Raw genomic sequence first — 17,341 nt, 5'->3', positions numbered from 1 at the left:
AGCCCTTATCCTCCGCTTCTTCGTCCGAGATGGCAGCAGAGCAGCGGCTGGCGGCAACTGCGCATCCGGGTGGGCAGGGAGGGTGAAGGCGATGCTCGAGGATGGGCTCGGCGAGGCAATCGCTTCTACCACTGTTTCCGGCAGCCTTTGAGGCGGCGCTTTTTCTCTGCGGCTGAGCGGAAGGCGCGGCGGCTTCAGTCCTGGCGCTCGAGTCGAGCCCGCAGGGGTCGACATCGGCAGCTCCTCGCAGAGATCGCATCCGCCTGGCGAGGCGAGCTCTGCATGCCCCAGTCCCAGGCAGAGGCGCCAGATGATGTGGCGGTCTCCGGTGCTGAGAGGAGCGCGGCATGAGGCGCAAGTGGAGCGAGGCATCTTAAAAAGACGCTCGTACTCTTTTGTGAAGTTCTTTAAGAACTAGCTTGCTTTTAAAAAGGATACGTCGCCGGATGGCGTAGCTCGCAGGACGGCTGAAGGCGCGAAGACGGCCGGCTTCTTCGGCGCTGTCCACGCTTGCTTGATGCCCCTCGAGCGGCAGCGGCTTCCAGTTCAGTGATGCGAAGAGCTTCGCTGAAGAGATGAAAATCAGGGTTCCAGCCTACGAACTACGCTTATATGCACTCTAGTCACGCCCTTTTGGCGGGCTTTGATGCAGTGAGTCGCGCGGACGCCTCTCATTGGATCGCGAGTTCAGCCCAAGCTCGTCTATAGGCTGCAGCAGTTGCCGCAGAGCAACCAATGAGCTCGCTAGCTAGCCCGCTCAAGGTCTGCAGCTGCCGCACTGCGTTGACAATGGATACAAAATTAAGGATAATTTTTTGGCTTCAATATCTCAGAAAAGATGAATCTTTCCCGTAGCGTAAGCTAGCTTACGCAATACGAGAGAACCTCTCGTAAGAGAACTGATTGCACAAATGTCACCATTCCGACTTTTTTTGTGCGGACGCCCCGTGCCGCCCCCCCCCCGGCATTGCCGGCAAGATGCCCCCCTGGGCGCTTGCCCATGTCGCCTATACCTAAATCCGCTAGTTGCATAGTCTATGTTTAACTTTGGAGTAGAGACAAACACTCTTCTATTATGAGAGAGAGAGAGGTAAACCACACACACATCCAGTAAGTTGATCAGTCAACTGCATTTCCTGTCGCATGCATTGCCATTCTAGCAGAACTGCTGAAGTGGCGTGTTCGTTCTCTATAAGTGCAAACGCTCCTCTTATAAAAGGGCAGACGCAAGCGATGTAGACTGAGCTATTTTAACACTTTCACAGCAAAAATATGTATAGAAATCTGCGTAAATGGTCAGTCGCATGAAACAGAAGCTAGTCTAGCCTATAAGATGACTTTGATATATTGCCAAAACCAGCTGTAATTTGACACAGCTGGCATTTGACAGTTGGAATAGTCGCGATCAAAAGGGGCGGGGTAAACGGTTCTGCTCGTTCTTGTGTAGTTAAGCAGCGCTTCAAACCGCAAGTGCGCGAGTAGGCTACAGGTGTAGATTAGAAGTTTAGTAGGGGGTTACTCGTGAGGCGCCGTGAGAGGTGACAGTTCTTCTGCAGGAGGTTTGTCCTGTCTGGCTTGAAGTTGCAGCGAAACAGCAAGACAACGGTTAAGTAATATGGTTTCCCTCTAGTTTTCTATAGTAGGCTACAAGAGCCAGAAAGTTGCTAGCACCAAAAAGGCATGTTATGTTGTTTGCCAGTTGCAACACTTTGCATAGTAGGCTGTAAATGCGATTGGGTGCACAATGAGAATCACTGAGATGCTCAAGTGAGCTGTTGGCTTCTGGGCTCACTTGAATGAATTTATGTTTTTCTTGATCTTAAAAACATTTTGATCTAAATGTTTATGCATCGATGCTTAAAATTAGCTTTGTAGACTAATATATAAATTGTGCATATGTGTGAATTTGTTTTATAAAACTAAAATATGGATTTATTTTTTAATGAATGAATTGGGCTGCATAGTGAAGAAAAAGTTGCTAACAAGTGCCCAGCATGGGCACTCTTTCAATACTATTTGAAATGTGTCCCAGGTGCAGAGCTGTAATGTAGGCAAAGCTATAATATAGTATTCTGATTTGTTTAGCATTTTTTGTCACATAATTCCCCAAATTAAGTATAAACTTAAATTTGTGTTAATTCCTAGTTTAAATTACTTTACTATTACTTGAAAAGTAGGCTATATATATCTATATATCATAATGAATGAGCTGGTTAGTTCAATGTTAAATGTTTGTTTGTGTGTGTTATTATGTGTGTGTGTGTGTGTGTGTGTGTGTGTGTGTGTGTGTGTGTGTGTGTGTGTGTGTGTGTGTGTGTGTGTGGGGGGCATGTTTATGTGGTTTACGAGAACAATTTTTTAGGTTGCAAACGGGTAATTACAAAGGTATTATGCTATAAATGTAGTTTATGAGCACTTTTCTAGTGTCCCCATAATTTAAATAGCTTAAAAAACGTATTAAATGATGTTTTATTGAAAATGTAAAAATGCGGACATTTTTATATGTGGGTTAGGTTTAGGGGAAAGAATCTATAGTTTTGTTCAGTATAAAAACATTATGTCTACCTATAATGATAGGTAGACTAACCTGTGTGTGTGTGTGTGTGTGTGTGTGTGTGTGTGTGTGTGTGTGTGTGTGTGTGTGTGTGTGCGTGCGTGCGTGCGTGTGTTTGTGTGTGTGTGCGTGTTTTTGTGATTTACGAGGACAATTTTGTAAGTTACAAACTGGTAATTACAAGGTTATTATGCTATAAATGTGATTTATGAGGACATTTGTAGTGTCCCCATAATTCAAATCGCTTAAAAATCATACTAAACAATGTTTTATTGAAAATGTAAAAATGCAGAAGGTTTTCTGTGAGGGTTAGGTTTAGGGGTAGGGGTAGGTTTAGAGGATAGAATCTATAGTTTATACAGTACAAAAATCATTATGTCTATGGAAAGTCCTCATAATGATAGGTAGACCAACATGTGTGTGTGCGTGTGTGTGTGTGTGTGTGTGTGTGTGTGTGTGTGTGTGTGTGTGTGTGTGTGCGTGTTTTTGTGATTTACGAGGACAATTTTGTAAGTTACAAATTAGTAATTACAAGGGTATTATGCTATAAATGTGATTTATGAGGACATTTCTAGTGTCCCCATAATTTAAATCGCTTAAAAATCATATTAAACAATGTTTTATTGAAAATGTAAAAATGCAGAAAGTTTTCTGTGAGGGTTAGGTTTAGGGGTAGGGTTAGGGTTAGGGTAGAGAATCTATAGTTTGTACAGAATAAAAATCATTATGTCTATGGAAAGTCCTCATAATGATAGGTAGACCAACATGTGTGTGTGTGTGTGTGTGTGTGTGTGTGTGTGTGTGTGTGTGTCTGTGTGTGTGTGTGTGTGTGTGTGTGTGTGTAGAATATATAACAGGGGTCCTTTCCCAATTCAAACTGTTTCGCATTTCCCTATTTCTAAAAATTAAGAGTTGCTATTTTAATATCAACCTTCAAATTACATCCAAATTACATACTTGCTCAAATTTCAGTTGTGTAAGTCAAGGCTGTGCTTGCGAACCAAATTAAATATTTGCAATGTGCAAAATCTCTGTGCTTCTGCAATATATCACATTGCACAAAAAAACACTAAGAAATAGTTTATCAAGGAAATGACTAAAGCTCACTGTTTGAAATCAACTTCCCGTGGCACCGTTCAAATCAGCTTACAAACTTAAAATGTCCTTTTGTTTTTCATCTTTCTTCTTCATAATGCCTGTGTATTAATCTGGTTATGTAGTTTGCATGACTTAAAGGCCTGTGTTTCAAATGTATGGGTAGGGCTCAAATGATTAGTCGATGTTATCGACAACATCAACAATAAAATAATTGCAGACAAAAATGTTCGTTATTAAATAGTAGTTTGATGTCATTTAAAGTATGAGATCTCAGTGATGAGAGCAGCACTGCAGTCTTTTAAGTGATCTTCTAAGTGACGTCCCCTTTAATTCAGTGAATGTCATTTAGAGTAAATGATGAGAGAAGATGATTTTGTACTCTTTATTGTTAGTAAGCACGTTTAATACAACCTTTAAGTCGGGGCACAAGCGGAATAATCCGTTTAGAGCTAATGATTAATTTTTGCAATAATTGCCCGAATAGTCGAATAATCATTCTAATTATCGTTAGATTAGTCGATTATCAAAATAATCACTAATGCAGCCCTAGTTATGGGTAAGTTAGATTTCATTGAAATGTATTCATATTTGCACAATGTTTTAGCCATAATCTTGAGGATGATACAGATACTGTGAAATTGCTGTTTGAATGTGTGTAAAATGTGACAGAGAGTGCGGATGAAGTGCAGCTTCAACCGGCAATCTTGACTATTAGCTTTTCATTTAATCCTTCCTCTGTCTTGCTGATCTTTCAGACCCATTTAGAACTATTTAAAAAAATTATTCAAAATGACCCAAAAGATCACAGAAGGGTTAAGCAGGAATATAACAGAGGTATTTAAAAGATTGTTTACCCTTTAGTAAAGTTTGGTTCAAAACCAGTTAAGCAATACAACAGCATTTGAGGCATAATGTTGATTATCACAAAAAAAAAAAAAAAAAATAATATATATATATATATATATATATATATATATATATATATATATATATATATATATATATATATATTTAAAGGCAGAAATGTGAAGCTTATAATGTTATAAAAGCACTTAAATGAATGATTCTGTTAAAACTCAGGTTTTATTTGAGCTGTAAAGTTGTTTAAATCGTCATCATTTTTACAGTTGTTTTAGGGTTTGTTGACATTACATTGCATGGCAATGAAGTTTGGCTATAACTTTACACAGAAATGATTAGTAAGTGATTTTATCACACTAAATTCATTTTAACAGACTTTTGAAACAGTATTTTAACATTTACAGATTGGTCCCCATTCACTTCCATTATAACTGCCTCAATGTAACCCATATTTAGCTTTTGTTTGTTTTTTTAAAAAAGGGGGTAAATCAAAATACTTTTTTGTGGAAATCAATATTATGCTACAAATGCTTTCAATTGAGCTTAACTTGTATTGAACCAGAAAATTACTTTAACTTTAATTAAAGTATCCACGCCAAGACTTTGCTATCCAGTCACTGAGGACAACAGAACTATTATGTCCACAGTCATTTGTATCTCCGTCCCTCAGTCTAGGCCATCACACAGCTTTGCTCCCCGTCTCCATTCAGAGCTCATTTCTTTGTAATCTATACAACATTTATTATATTCCGTCTCTTAATGCTCTCTCCCTCAGTCAGATTAATTCACAAAACCTAAACATAAATGCTATCCTCCTCACAGTTGTCCAAATTGTGTCATTGGACAGAAAACAGACAGTTTAACATTTGGAGTCAGGGACTAAATTATGTTTCTAATTATCATGGGTGTCACATGGGTGAGGAGGAGGGCCGGGCTTTGGTTCAGTGTAATCTAGAGGTGGCAAATTGAAATGGATGACACTGAAGACTATGCTAGAGTGCATAGGCATGGCAAAACAACATTTGCAAGTCCAAAGACATGAGATTTAATTTTTAGGATCATCAGTGGGATAAAAGAAATTATAGAATTTTGTTGATTAAGTATCTTTTTCTAGTAGATTATCTTCAAGTGGCACGATGAGATCTGCATTGCATTGAAATAATGCACAGTATTTGATGAACAATCAGTGTTGGTTTAAGTTGCTCAAAATATGTAATCCACTACAAATGACTAATTACTTCTTAAAAATGTAATCAGAGTATTTTCTGATTTCTTCATCTAAAAGTAATCACATTACTGATTATTTTTCTTTTAAATTACTTTCTAAATCACTTTTTTGGTTTTTGGTTCCACTCGTTCAAAATGTCTATATTTCCTCATTTATTGCCGCACACACTTCAGCTGTCACAGAAACACTAACAGATGTACAAATTAATTAATATTTAAATGTATTATACATATTACTTTATTGCAAGTAATGTACTTAAAAGTAATTACTTTAATTGAAAGTTAGTAACTGTAATCTGATTAAAAGTATTCAAAATGTAATGTTACACTACTTTTTTGACTAAAAAGTAATTAGATTACAGTAAAAAATTTATTTGTAATCGGATACACCTAACCAAATAATATATGCATCATAATCATGCAAAAATGCCACCAGAAGTGACAAAAATGCAGTAGATATTTAAAAAATAGAGGCAAAAAAGTCAAGTTGAATTCCTTGTTTTTTTTATTATTTTTCTTTATCTAACATTTGAATATTTCATGTTGTTCTGTTTCAGTTATATGTTTAGTGACTTTTTAGACACCTGTAGGTGTCAGATATCTAGGTATCTGATATCACTGTCTCAGAGGAGATTGTCGTTGAACGTGCTATAGCTAATATGAAGCAATACAAAAAATTGCTATGAGCTTTGAACGTAAAGGAAACACTCAGCAACTGCAAAATGTGCAACAGCGATAGTATTCAAATATACTGTAACAATAGACACAGCTTAAACACAGGGGCCAACCAATTATTTAAAGTGTAATTTATATGTTAAAATATCTTATTTACAACTACTTGTATTTTATGTTGATTTTAGAGGTAACAGCCATGATTGTTCAAATTGAGAATTTATTTAAATTTGATGTAAAAAATGACCCATTTTTGATATATAGGTTAAAAAAAAGCACCTGAAAATATATTCCGTGTGGCAAATATTGTTGAAATTAGTTTTTGACACTGTACCAGTCAGCCCCATTATGGTTTGTACTGTCGCAGGCTTAAAAAAAAGCCATATATTTTACAGCTATGAGACAATATCCAACCTGATCTCATGTTGAACTCGTATGATGTTATGATTTTGCCATCTGGTTAACTTGTGTGAGCTACACCTCTTTCCATTGTTAGGAATGTTCAGTTTAGGAATCTTTTGGATTTTTGTTCTTTAATTTTATAAGTGTATTTTCTCTATATTTCTATCTAAAGTCTAATTTAAGGTTAGGGTTAAGGCCAATCGCTTCCGCAGTTGATGCATAGCCTTGTGATTCCCTTGGTTATTTATTGTTAGTGCTTTGGTATAATTTTAATTGTATTGATTATGATTGACTCCTTAGTTAAATAAGAAGCAAAGAAAAAATTGTATTTGTTATTTTCAGTCCAGGGATAAAAGATAGCAAATTGGGTAAGAAATATAAAGTACAGTTTGAACATAATGTCCCAGAGAACTAGCTAATCTCTGTATATCTCTGCAATAGCATCTTGTTGCTTAAAACGTTTTGTTCTAAATCTTAACATGTAAACTATTAAATTACTTATCATCATAAAGTGAAAGGGCTGGGTTCACTTTTGCATATTTCCTTTAACAGTGAGCCAAAGCCACATTTTTGTTTAGGGAGTAATTTGCTAATACCACTCTCACACTCTGTCTCACTCTTATTCTTTCTCTTGCACTCTCACCGTCTCAAATGGAGGATGTGCAGTTATACTGTAAAATATGTATCATACTGTTGTTATTAAATATAATTTAATCTGCATGTCCTCCTCTGCTGTTTGCATGGCTCTCCCTATCCCTGATCAGAAAGATGGAAATAATCCTTATTTGAGGCATCCCTGTCTTTCCTCTTCACTCTGAAAAAGCACAATTCAGAGAAGTTTTTTGTACTTAATACAGTTTGTGTTTCAAGGAAGATCAGTCTACATAAAAAAAAAACATCCCATGCACCCATTGGCATTTTTCTTACATTATTTACACCTACATGTGTCTCTTCATTAGGTGAAACGGTGATGGCCTCTTGAAACAAGTTGAACGAGTTTCTCAACATCATCAGATCACAGAGAGCGTGTTATAGTAAGTCTTGATCACCACTTCATTAATAATTATGGACCAATACAATAACTGGCTTGTTCCGTCTACTTCTTTATCTTTGTCCCATAGAAATCTTTGAAAATAGTCTGCTTTTAGGCTTTTAGAGGTCATGTTGGAAATCCTGATATACAGTACTGTGCAAAAGTGTTAGGCAAAACTTTGTTTTCACAAAACATTTGTCTTAAGATGGTTATTTATATCTTCAGCTTTTGTGTGTCAATAGGAAAAATACATTTTAGACTCCCAAACATTACTTTTGTAAATAGAAAAGATTAGAATAGAAGAACAGGGAGCCCTGCAACAGATGGATTGGCCCCCACAAAGCACCCTACTGAACATCAAGTCAATCTGGGATTAAATGAAGAGACAGAAGCAAATTGAGACAGCCTAAATAGTTAGAAGAACTGTGGTGAATTCACCAAGAAGCTTGGTACATCCTGTGTCCAGGTGTACCTAGGAGAATTGGGGCTGTTTTAGAGGCAAAGGTGGCCAAACCAAATATTGATTTAGCTTTTTTATGTTTACTGGAATTTGTCTGATGTTAATTGATAAATAAAAACTATTTATGGCATTATTTTTGAAGAAATCCTCACTATGTAACATTTTTCACAAGTCGCTAAAACGTTTGCACAGTACTGTAGTATAAGCACTACATAACCTTTGTTAAAAGCAACCTGCTCCACTTTTACAACGATACACATTTGCATTGCATAGAACGGTGATTAGCTAGCTAACCACAGCGCACGCTCTTGATCTGTGCTTAACAAAATCCTCAGCAGGTTAACATGTTTTCTCTTCATTTTCTGGTACCTCCAGCACATTGGATTATCTAACCTGTAACATACCTTTTCCATTTCTCTATCTCTTCCAAGCCTGTTGTCCCGCTCCTCCAATCAACCTCTCAGTATTTCATTATGGAGGCCAGGGGAAAATATGACTTTAATGGCACGGCAGAAGATGAGCTCAGCTTCCGGAAAGGAGACATTTTGAAGGTGAGTGACAGATGACCCAAATACTCATACAGTTCAATACAGGTGTCTTGGTTGTACCTGAAAATATGCTTACAAGCGCTTTCACATGACTTGCATCAGGGCTTGAACACAATGCGGCAAACTCCACTTTGTCCTGCACATAAAAAGAGTTGCCGATTGTGTCACGGAAGGGTGATTTTTCAAGGTTGCAAAGTTGCAAGAAAGTGGGAAGTGTTACAGTAAACTGTAAACAAAAATGGCTTTGAGCTTTGAGAAAAAGTCCTGCCAAATCCTTTGATGTTGCAAAAAGAAAAAAAGGAATTATTGAACGTGGTTTCATTAAAGTTTACTGCCCTGAGATGGTCTTGGTGAACTGAGGCAGCATGAATACAAAACAATATGAGGCATTTAAGGTTGCTTCATAAAGTTTGTCTTTTTTAAACATTTCGTCATTCTTTTTACTACAAAATCATGCAACTTTCAAAGTTGGACCTATCAGAGATTGTATACCTCATGCAAATTGTCAGATAATTATTTGCTGCCCTTTGAATGTCAAGATTCAAAATAAAAATGTTTGAACTTCAAGAGCCATGTTACATTGTTAAGCTTACTGCTTACTCTGTTGCTGTAGCTTCAGATCATATGGTTTAATGCATTGGACAACACTGACATGAGTTATGTGAAAGGTCCTTTAAAGGGATAGTTTACCCATAATCTAAAATTCTCTCATCATTTACTCACTCTCATGCCATCCCAGATGTGTATTTCTTCTGCTGAACACAAACAAAGATTTTTAGAAAAATATCTAAGCCATGTAGGTCCATACAATGCAAGTGAATGGTGTCTAGGCCCTTGAAGCTCCAAAAATCAAATAAAGGCAGCATAAAAGTAATCCATACGCCTGCAGTGGTTAATGATATGTCTTCTGAAGCAATGCAATCACTTTGGGTGAGAAATAGATCAATATTTAAATCAATTTTTACTATAAATATCCACTTTCACTTTCAGAATGTAAAAGAATGTGAAAGTGGAGATTTATAGTAAAAAAGGACTTCATATGGATTACTTTTATGCTGCCTTTATGTGCTTTTTGGAGCTACAAAGTTCTGGCCATCATTCACTTGCATTTTAGGGACCTACAGAGCTGAAATATTCTAAAACGCTTCATTTTTGTTCAGTGGAAGAAAGAAACTCATCTACATCTGGGATGTCATGAGGGTGAGTAAATTAATTTTCATTTTTGGGTGAACTATCCCTTTAACATTCAATCTGTGAATGTTTGTTAATGGTGTCAAAAATATTATAACCACTGTTTGTTGATGTGTGATGTGGTGAGTTTTTTTAACAAAAAATATCTTCAATAATGCCAGATTCAATGTGTGTTATTTATTTTGACAAATGTTGCACTACAGATCCTGGGATCTCAAGACGACTGGTTTAAGGCAGAGCTGCATGGTCACGAAGGCTTTGTACCTAAAAACTACATTGACAGGCAAACACCAAGGTGAGCTTATGATTGTGATATTAGTGAATGTTTGCTTTTTGCCTCACGCAAATAATCTGTGACCATGTATTAGTTAATATAGTGGGGTATTGTTGAAGATGGATTCCCTTGCATTCCCTCTGCAGCTGGTTCAAGGAGAACGCCAGTCGTGGTACATCTGAAGAGATGCTCATGTCTCGAGAGGTGGGGGCTTTCCTGATCCGTGGCAGCCAGAGTTCCCCTGGAGACTTCTCCATCTCAGTCAAGTATGAACAGCTTGAGAAAATCCAGAATAGAGTGCAGAAGTCAGGTTCCTAAAAATCCCATTACTTTTCTCTATAGAGACATTGTTCCTCATTCATTAACTGTGCGTATTTGTGCGGGTAATCTGCATACCAACATACAAACACTATGGTCCTAACAAAGTACCCGAGGTCTTCTGCTGTTGTTGCCCTCTGCCTCAAGTTTGTTGTGCATTCTGAGATGCTATACTGCTCACTACAATTGTACAGAGTGGTTATCCGAGTTACCAAAGTCTTTCTGTCAGCTCAAACCAGTCTGGCCATTCTCCGTTGAAATCTCTCATCAACGAGGCGTATCCGCAGTTCCATTATTAACTGAAGTTCCTGACCTGTATCAGCATGATTTTATGTAAATATAAAATAGTCTTATTACATAGTATTATTACAAAGTAACAAAAATTATGTGCATATGTGCGTTATAGTGCCTGGGCGTGCTCAGTGATAGATCGCACAAACAACATACTATGTCATTGGATTTGCTTGGATACAATTGGTGGTTGATCTTATACAGCCCGGAAAATATTTGTCAGATAGTTTTAGCATGTTATTTACTGCACAACATCACAATGGCACGGGACATTTCTTTACCTTATGGCAGTGCTCTATGTGCACAATTTGTGTTACAGTACTGGCAGCAATTTTAACTCTTAATGCCGGTATGGTGTCCTATTCACAAAATTACTAGTGGTACATATCATCTACAGTGGTACATATAATATAATCATTCTAAATTTGAATGCTGTACTGCGCTGTTTTATAGTCTGATGTCTTTTGACCTTTTGCTTCAGCGGCATCTTTGTTTTTTCTTTTTTTTTTCTTTTCTCCACTTTTTCTCCCCAGTTTGGAATGCCCAATTCCCAATGTACTTTAAGTCCTCGTGGTGGCGTAGTGACTCGCCTCAATCTAGGTGGCGGAGGACAAAACTCAGTTGCCTCTGCGTCTGAGACTGTCAACCTGCGCATCTTATCACGTGGCTTGTTAAGCGTGTTACCGCGGAGACATAGCACGTGTGGAGTTTTCACGCCACCCACAGCGGCATCCACATACATCTCAGCACGGGCCCCACTGAGAGCGAACCACATTATAGCAACCATGAGGAGGTTACAACCTTGTGACTCTACTCTCTCTATCAAACGGGCCAATTTGGTTGCTTAGAAGACCTGGATGGAGTCACTCAGCACGCCCTGGGATTCGCAAACTCTAAAATTATTTTCATTAAATAAAGTCACAGTCCTATTAATCGAATGCCAATATTTCAGCTACCCACAGTTTATCCCAAAAATTGCTATGTCAGTCTTGTTGCCCTTCAAGCCATGAGGCTGAAAGATCCACATACCTCCCTGAGAGCTTTGCACCTGAAACATATCTGCCCACAAACACTGAACCTGACTTTGGAATCACTCCATGAATAATGCATTAATAACATCCATCTTATTACATGGAGTTAGAAAAATGTAGAATTTCTTATTGTGCAGAAACCCTAGTAGGGTTTACCAAATTAATCAATGCCTTATTATTCACCCTATTTTTTTTTTTTTTAAATTTATTCCTGTTTCACAGCCAAGCAAGGATTGAATACTTATCAGTTAAGGGTTAAATCTTTTTGAACGCTGTGTGTGTGTATATATATATATATATATATATATACAGTATATTAATCATAAACAGAGTGTGAGTACATCATTTACAACATTTACAGTACTCCTTCTGAAGCTCATTGCTGGTGATCAAAAGGTTGCCGTTTTGAGCCCTATAAGGGATGATCAATGAATCATCACCATTGTCCCCTTGAGCAAAACAAGTTGCTTCAGGCATACTGTTACTTTCAAGTTACGAGTTACTATCGTAAGTCAGCTGTTAAAATGACTACGCAATTTTGCATACTGCAAGTGAGTTTATTTTTTAAAGTGGTTTGTCATATCTCTAAAGAAAACATTGAAATAAGTGTGGACAGTTATTGTGCGTTTTTCTCTGCTCACAGACACGAGCATGATGTACAGCATTTTAAAGTTATGAAGGATAATAAGGGCCATTACTACCTGTGGACAGAGAGGTTTACCTCCCTTAACAAGCTGGTGGAATACTACAAGACCTCATCTATATCCAAGCAGAGGGAGATCTTCTTGAGTGATGAAAGCAGTGATGAGCCAAGAGCACTTCAACCAGTACATAAACTCTAGATTTAAATCAATGATCCCACTTGATTTACTGTTGATATTCCAGATGATTTCTGTATATACCAAATCTCATAACAGAACTCCATAAGCCCAAATCATTAGATTCCCTTTTTACCTCCATCCTTCCTTGAAGAACTAATATATTGTAGGACTCTCTGTTGTTTTATTAAGACATATATATGGTGCAAGATAATCAAAAACTGAAGTTATGTGGTGGAGATATAATGTCATATTTATTGATTCAATATGAGCAGATTTTGTGTGCAGGAGATGAATAATGATATGAAGGGTGATTTTCATTTTCAGTTAAAGAGTAAACCAGAGGTTCGGCCTCCCCCAGTTGGAGGTTATGGTGGTCCCCAAAGCACCACACAACACATCACGACTCACAACCAGAAGGTACTAGTTACAATTCAACACACACCCACTTGCATACCAACACTTTCATACCAACAATCAAAATTCCCCTCAATTACAAGTTTATTCAGACTATTTAATATACACTGATGAGCCAAATCATTATGAGCACTCATAGGTGAAGCGAAAAATGTTGATCATCTCCCAACAAGGCCACATGTCAAGGTTTTTGTAGATTAGATGGTAAGCGAACAATCAGTTATCGTAGTCAACTTGTTGAATACAGGAGAAATAGGCACGAGTAAAGACCTGAGCAGCTTTGACAAGGGCCAAATTCCAAACGACTGGGTCAGAGCATCTCTGAAATGGCAAGGCTTGTGGGGTGCTCCCGGTCAGCAGTGGTGAGTACCTACTAATAGTGGTCCCAAGGCTCATCTTTGCACAAGGGCAAAGAAGGTATCCCATCCTGTCCGAACTGACATAAAGTCTACTGTGACACAAGTCACAGAAAATTGTGATGATGGTTACAGGAGGAATGTGTAAAAACACATGGTCCATCGCACACATGTCAAATATGGGGTTGCTTAGAGGCAGACTGGTCAGAGTGCCCATGATGACCCCTGTCCGCTGTCGAAAGCACCTGCAATGGGCACGCGAGCGTTGGAACTGGACCTCGGAGCAGTAGACGAAGGTTGCCTAGTCTGATGAGGGCCTGTTTTTTTTACATCACGTGGATGGCTGTGTATGTGCACGCCAGGAAGTGATGGTACCAGGTTGCACTTTGGGAAGATGACAAGCCGGTGGAGGGATTGTGATGCTCTGGGCAAGGTTCTGCTGGGAAACCCTGATTCCGGCCATTCATGTGGATGTTACTTTGACATGTGCCGTCTACCTAAACATAGTTGCAGACCAGCTACACCCCTTAATGGCATTGATATTCTCTTTCAGCAGGAGAATGCACCATCACACTTCACACATTGTTCATTGGAAATGGCTTGAGGGACATGATGAAGAATTCAAGTTGAAGTTCTTTTTATTTATATAGCACATTTAAAAACAGCATCAAGGCTGACCAAAGTGCTGTACAATACAAAAGTATGAATAAAAAGTTATAAAAACACACAGCATTTTAAGACCAGGACATTACGTGCTATTAAAAGCCAGTGAAAAGAGATGAGTTTTAAGAGAAGATTTAAAAACAGATAATGATGTTGACAATCTGATACTGATAGGCAGACTATTCCATAAAAGAATAGTCTTGGTGCTAGATACCACAGAACACCTTCAGGGGTCTTGTAGAGTCCATGCCTTGGCAGGATGGTGCTATTTTGGTAGCACGCGGAGGACCAACACCTTATTAGGCAAGTGGTCATTAAGTTTTGGCTCATCGGTGTACATAAAACGTAACAATACAAAAAGACTCTATAGTCAGACAATGAACAATGATTTTTTAATGCAATTATTAATCTTGTTTAATGTTCATTAATAAATATACTGTTGTTTGTGCATTATCTAATGTTAACATATAAAACTTTTAATGTTAAAAATGTTTTTAGTATGTAGAAATTTATCAAGATCATTAATGTTGTAAGAGTTTTATTCGTTGTTAGTTCAGGATAATTATTTTAACAAATGTTAATGTATACAACCTTATTGTAAAGTGTTACAAAAGAAATGCATGTCATATTGAAAAACCTTGTTGAAATATTAAAAGCTTCCATTCGAATCGAAGTACGCTATGCACCATTCAGCTGGACGACAAGATTAGTTAATGCACCTGGTTCACTACAAAAAATGGTATGTGTTTTTTTTTCTCAGAGTAAGAGGGGAAGTGTTGAGGAGAAAGCTAACACTGTGGGTCACACAGGGAGGAACAGCCCAGTCCCTCTGAGAACCTCTGCAACTTTGCCTGCTCCGGTAATTCTCACAATCACACAGGCACTCATGGGTGTCATAAGTAACACGGTGTTTCAGTCTTGTGTGAACTTCTTCCTTAATGTCTAGTTTAACAAATGTTCTATTCCCAAACAATTCATGAGCCCACTTCAGATAAAATCCATTCAATATCTGTGTACTAATATTCTATCACTGAGAGAATATAACAGGGAAGATTAAAGTAAACTCAAATAGACAATTTAGAATAGTACTTTGTATAGCACTAACACAATGTGTATGTGTCTGTGTGTCTCAGATGTCAACCATACAGGTGAGAGCAATACATGACTTCACAGCAGAGGAAGACGATGAGTTGGGCTTCAATGTCGGTGACATCATAGAAGTACTGGACTGCTCAGACACATCATGGTGGAAAGGACGATTGTGCGGCAGGACTGGTCTTTTTCCTGCAAATTTCACAGATCAGATCTAATATGTTACTACTGCTCAGAGGTGCAAACCCACTGTAGGAAGAGTCAAAATCATCATTCTCCCACCAACTGCCTGTCTATAATATATGGAATTGACAATATATTCAATAATGTCAGTTTTACAAAGCTGGCTCAGGACATCTGTTCCAAGATAACTGAGGGAAAAAAATAATTACTTATGAAGGACGTATTTTATTTCAGAAATAAGGTATGAAAAATTACTAGATTAGATGTCAAATTCCACAAATGATTAGACTGTTACCCTTGATATGAATTATACATTGTTTTCTGATACATTGACCCTTTTATCTCCTTGGCCATGTCAAAAATGTCATGTTGTGAGTTTACAATTTTCCTCATCATAAACTGTCAAGTTAAAAAGAACTTAAAGTTTCAAAAACGTATATTGAGACAACTGCATTCTGTTTTGTTCGTTTCGCTGTGTATAGATAGATTTTTGAGCAAGTGTCAAAAAGATTCAACATTCTGAACAAGTTATGAATGCAAAGAGGGGAATGTTACATTGTTTCACATTATTTCAGATTGTTCTGCACAGTTTCAGCACATGATAAACGGTAGGGAAATGTTTTTTCCACTTCTTTAGTGAAATGAGGGGCTTCCGTACCTTTTTAAAACTGTGTATGTTTACTGTTACGAATGTTGCTCACATAAAATACAGCATACTGCAACAGTACTTGCTAGGAGAAATATATAAAGGGAGTAAGCTATTTTGGGTTTGGGCCTGACACTACCGTTGGGCCGGTTAGGGTCGGGCCACATGGTTTCGGGTACGGGTCAGGTTCCAGTTTCATTTTAAGGCTCATGCAGTCCTCATATGCACTATATAAAGCAATCAAAAAGCAAATTTTCGACAACTCATGTTAATTGGAGTTTGTTTGACTACTAATCTTTTTTCCCTTCCATGGAACAATCCAAAAACCCTTTAAACAACTGTAAAGCTCGTTAAAGGGAAGTTTGTTTGCTAGACATATGTCTATCCCTCACAGCGTCCTTGTTATTCCTGGTCTCAGAACTGGTCGAAAATCAAAGATGGTGCTGCTGTGAACAAGGGCTGCATCCGAAACCAAAATGTTGCCTCCAGAGGTAGGATGAAAATAAGGTGCTTTTCAAACTGTTCTGAGACCAGTTTCCATTAATCAAAAACGCTGTAGGCTGAGCCACTAACTGACACACGTGTAGGAGACTAGATAGGGCATGTCAGTTCAATAACAACCTGTGTGTCGTCTGACTTATTATTGAAAAAAAAAAACACAATATTACAATGACAAGGCAGCAAGTCAGCTGCCTATATTTTTGGATGCAGCCAATAAGTCTGACCCTTTTAGCCTTCCATAAAAGACGTCTGTCAAGCGCAGGTTGGGCGCAAAAACGCGTTCGGTGTAAACGGCCCCTTATAGCTCCAAGCAAACCTGTTATTGTATGAATTTTATTAATTTTTGTATTAAAAACCTAAATTATATATATTATAAAATGGTAGGTTTTTAAAACAGCACAGGCAGGAGGTATGATGTTGTGTTGATACGCAGGATGGTACATAGGCCTACGTCAAATGTGATATCAGTAGGCTAGTAGTGAAAAGGACTTGAATAAACATTCTCTTTCTGCTTTTAAATATGTCAAGTAAATTTTTTTTTTTATTACGTTTGAATCATTTCTATTGGTCATACAGTTTTCTTTAATCTACCGTCAGTTTCATGGCGTCAGTCAAATATACTACCGGTGACAGTTTAACGTGTATTGTTTTATTTGAAGTTAAACAAGAGTGTCGTCATTTCAAATCCCAGGAAGTTTCCACCAC

At 37.8% G+C, this 17,341-nt stretch overlaps 1 protein-coding gene across 1 annotated transcript; it reads left to right on the top strand.

Annotated features, from left to right (window-relative positions):
• Positions 1 to 1,189: 1,189 nt before the first annotated feature.
• Positions 1,190 to 17,158, top strand: LOC127653072 (GRB2-related adaptor protein 2-like). The gene is made up of 9 exons (XM_052139583.1): positions 1,190 to 1,605; positions 7,774 to 7,848; positions 8,739 to 8,858; positions 10,250 to 10,341; positions 10,467 to 10,586; positions 12,604 to 12,787; positions 13,106 to 13,198; positions 14,975 to 15,073; positions 15,348 to 17,158. The coding sequence occupies exons 3-9, from the start codon at positions 8,781 to 8,783 to the stop codon at positions 15,522 to 15,524; spliced, it is 843 nt and encodes a 280-aa protein (XP_051995543.1). The 5' UTR covers positions 1,190 to 1,605; positions 7,774 to 7,848; positions 8,739 to 8,780; the 3' UTR covers positions 15,525 to 17,158.
• Positions 17,159 to 17,341: the final 183 nt, after the last annotated feature.

The sequence above is a fragment of the Xyrauchen texanus genome, chromosome 12 (genome assembly GCF_025860055.1).
Source record: "Xyrauchen texanus isolate HMW12.3.18 chromosome 12, RBS_HiC_50CHRs, whole genome shotgun sequence".
Taxonomy (NCBI): Eukaryota; Metazoa; Chordata; class Actinopteri; order Cypriniformes; family Catostomidae; genus Xyrauchen; species Xyrauchen texanus.
This window is presented reverse-complemented; position numbering and strand designations above follow the sequence as displayed.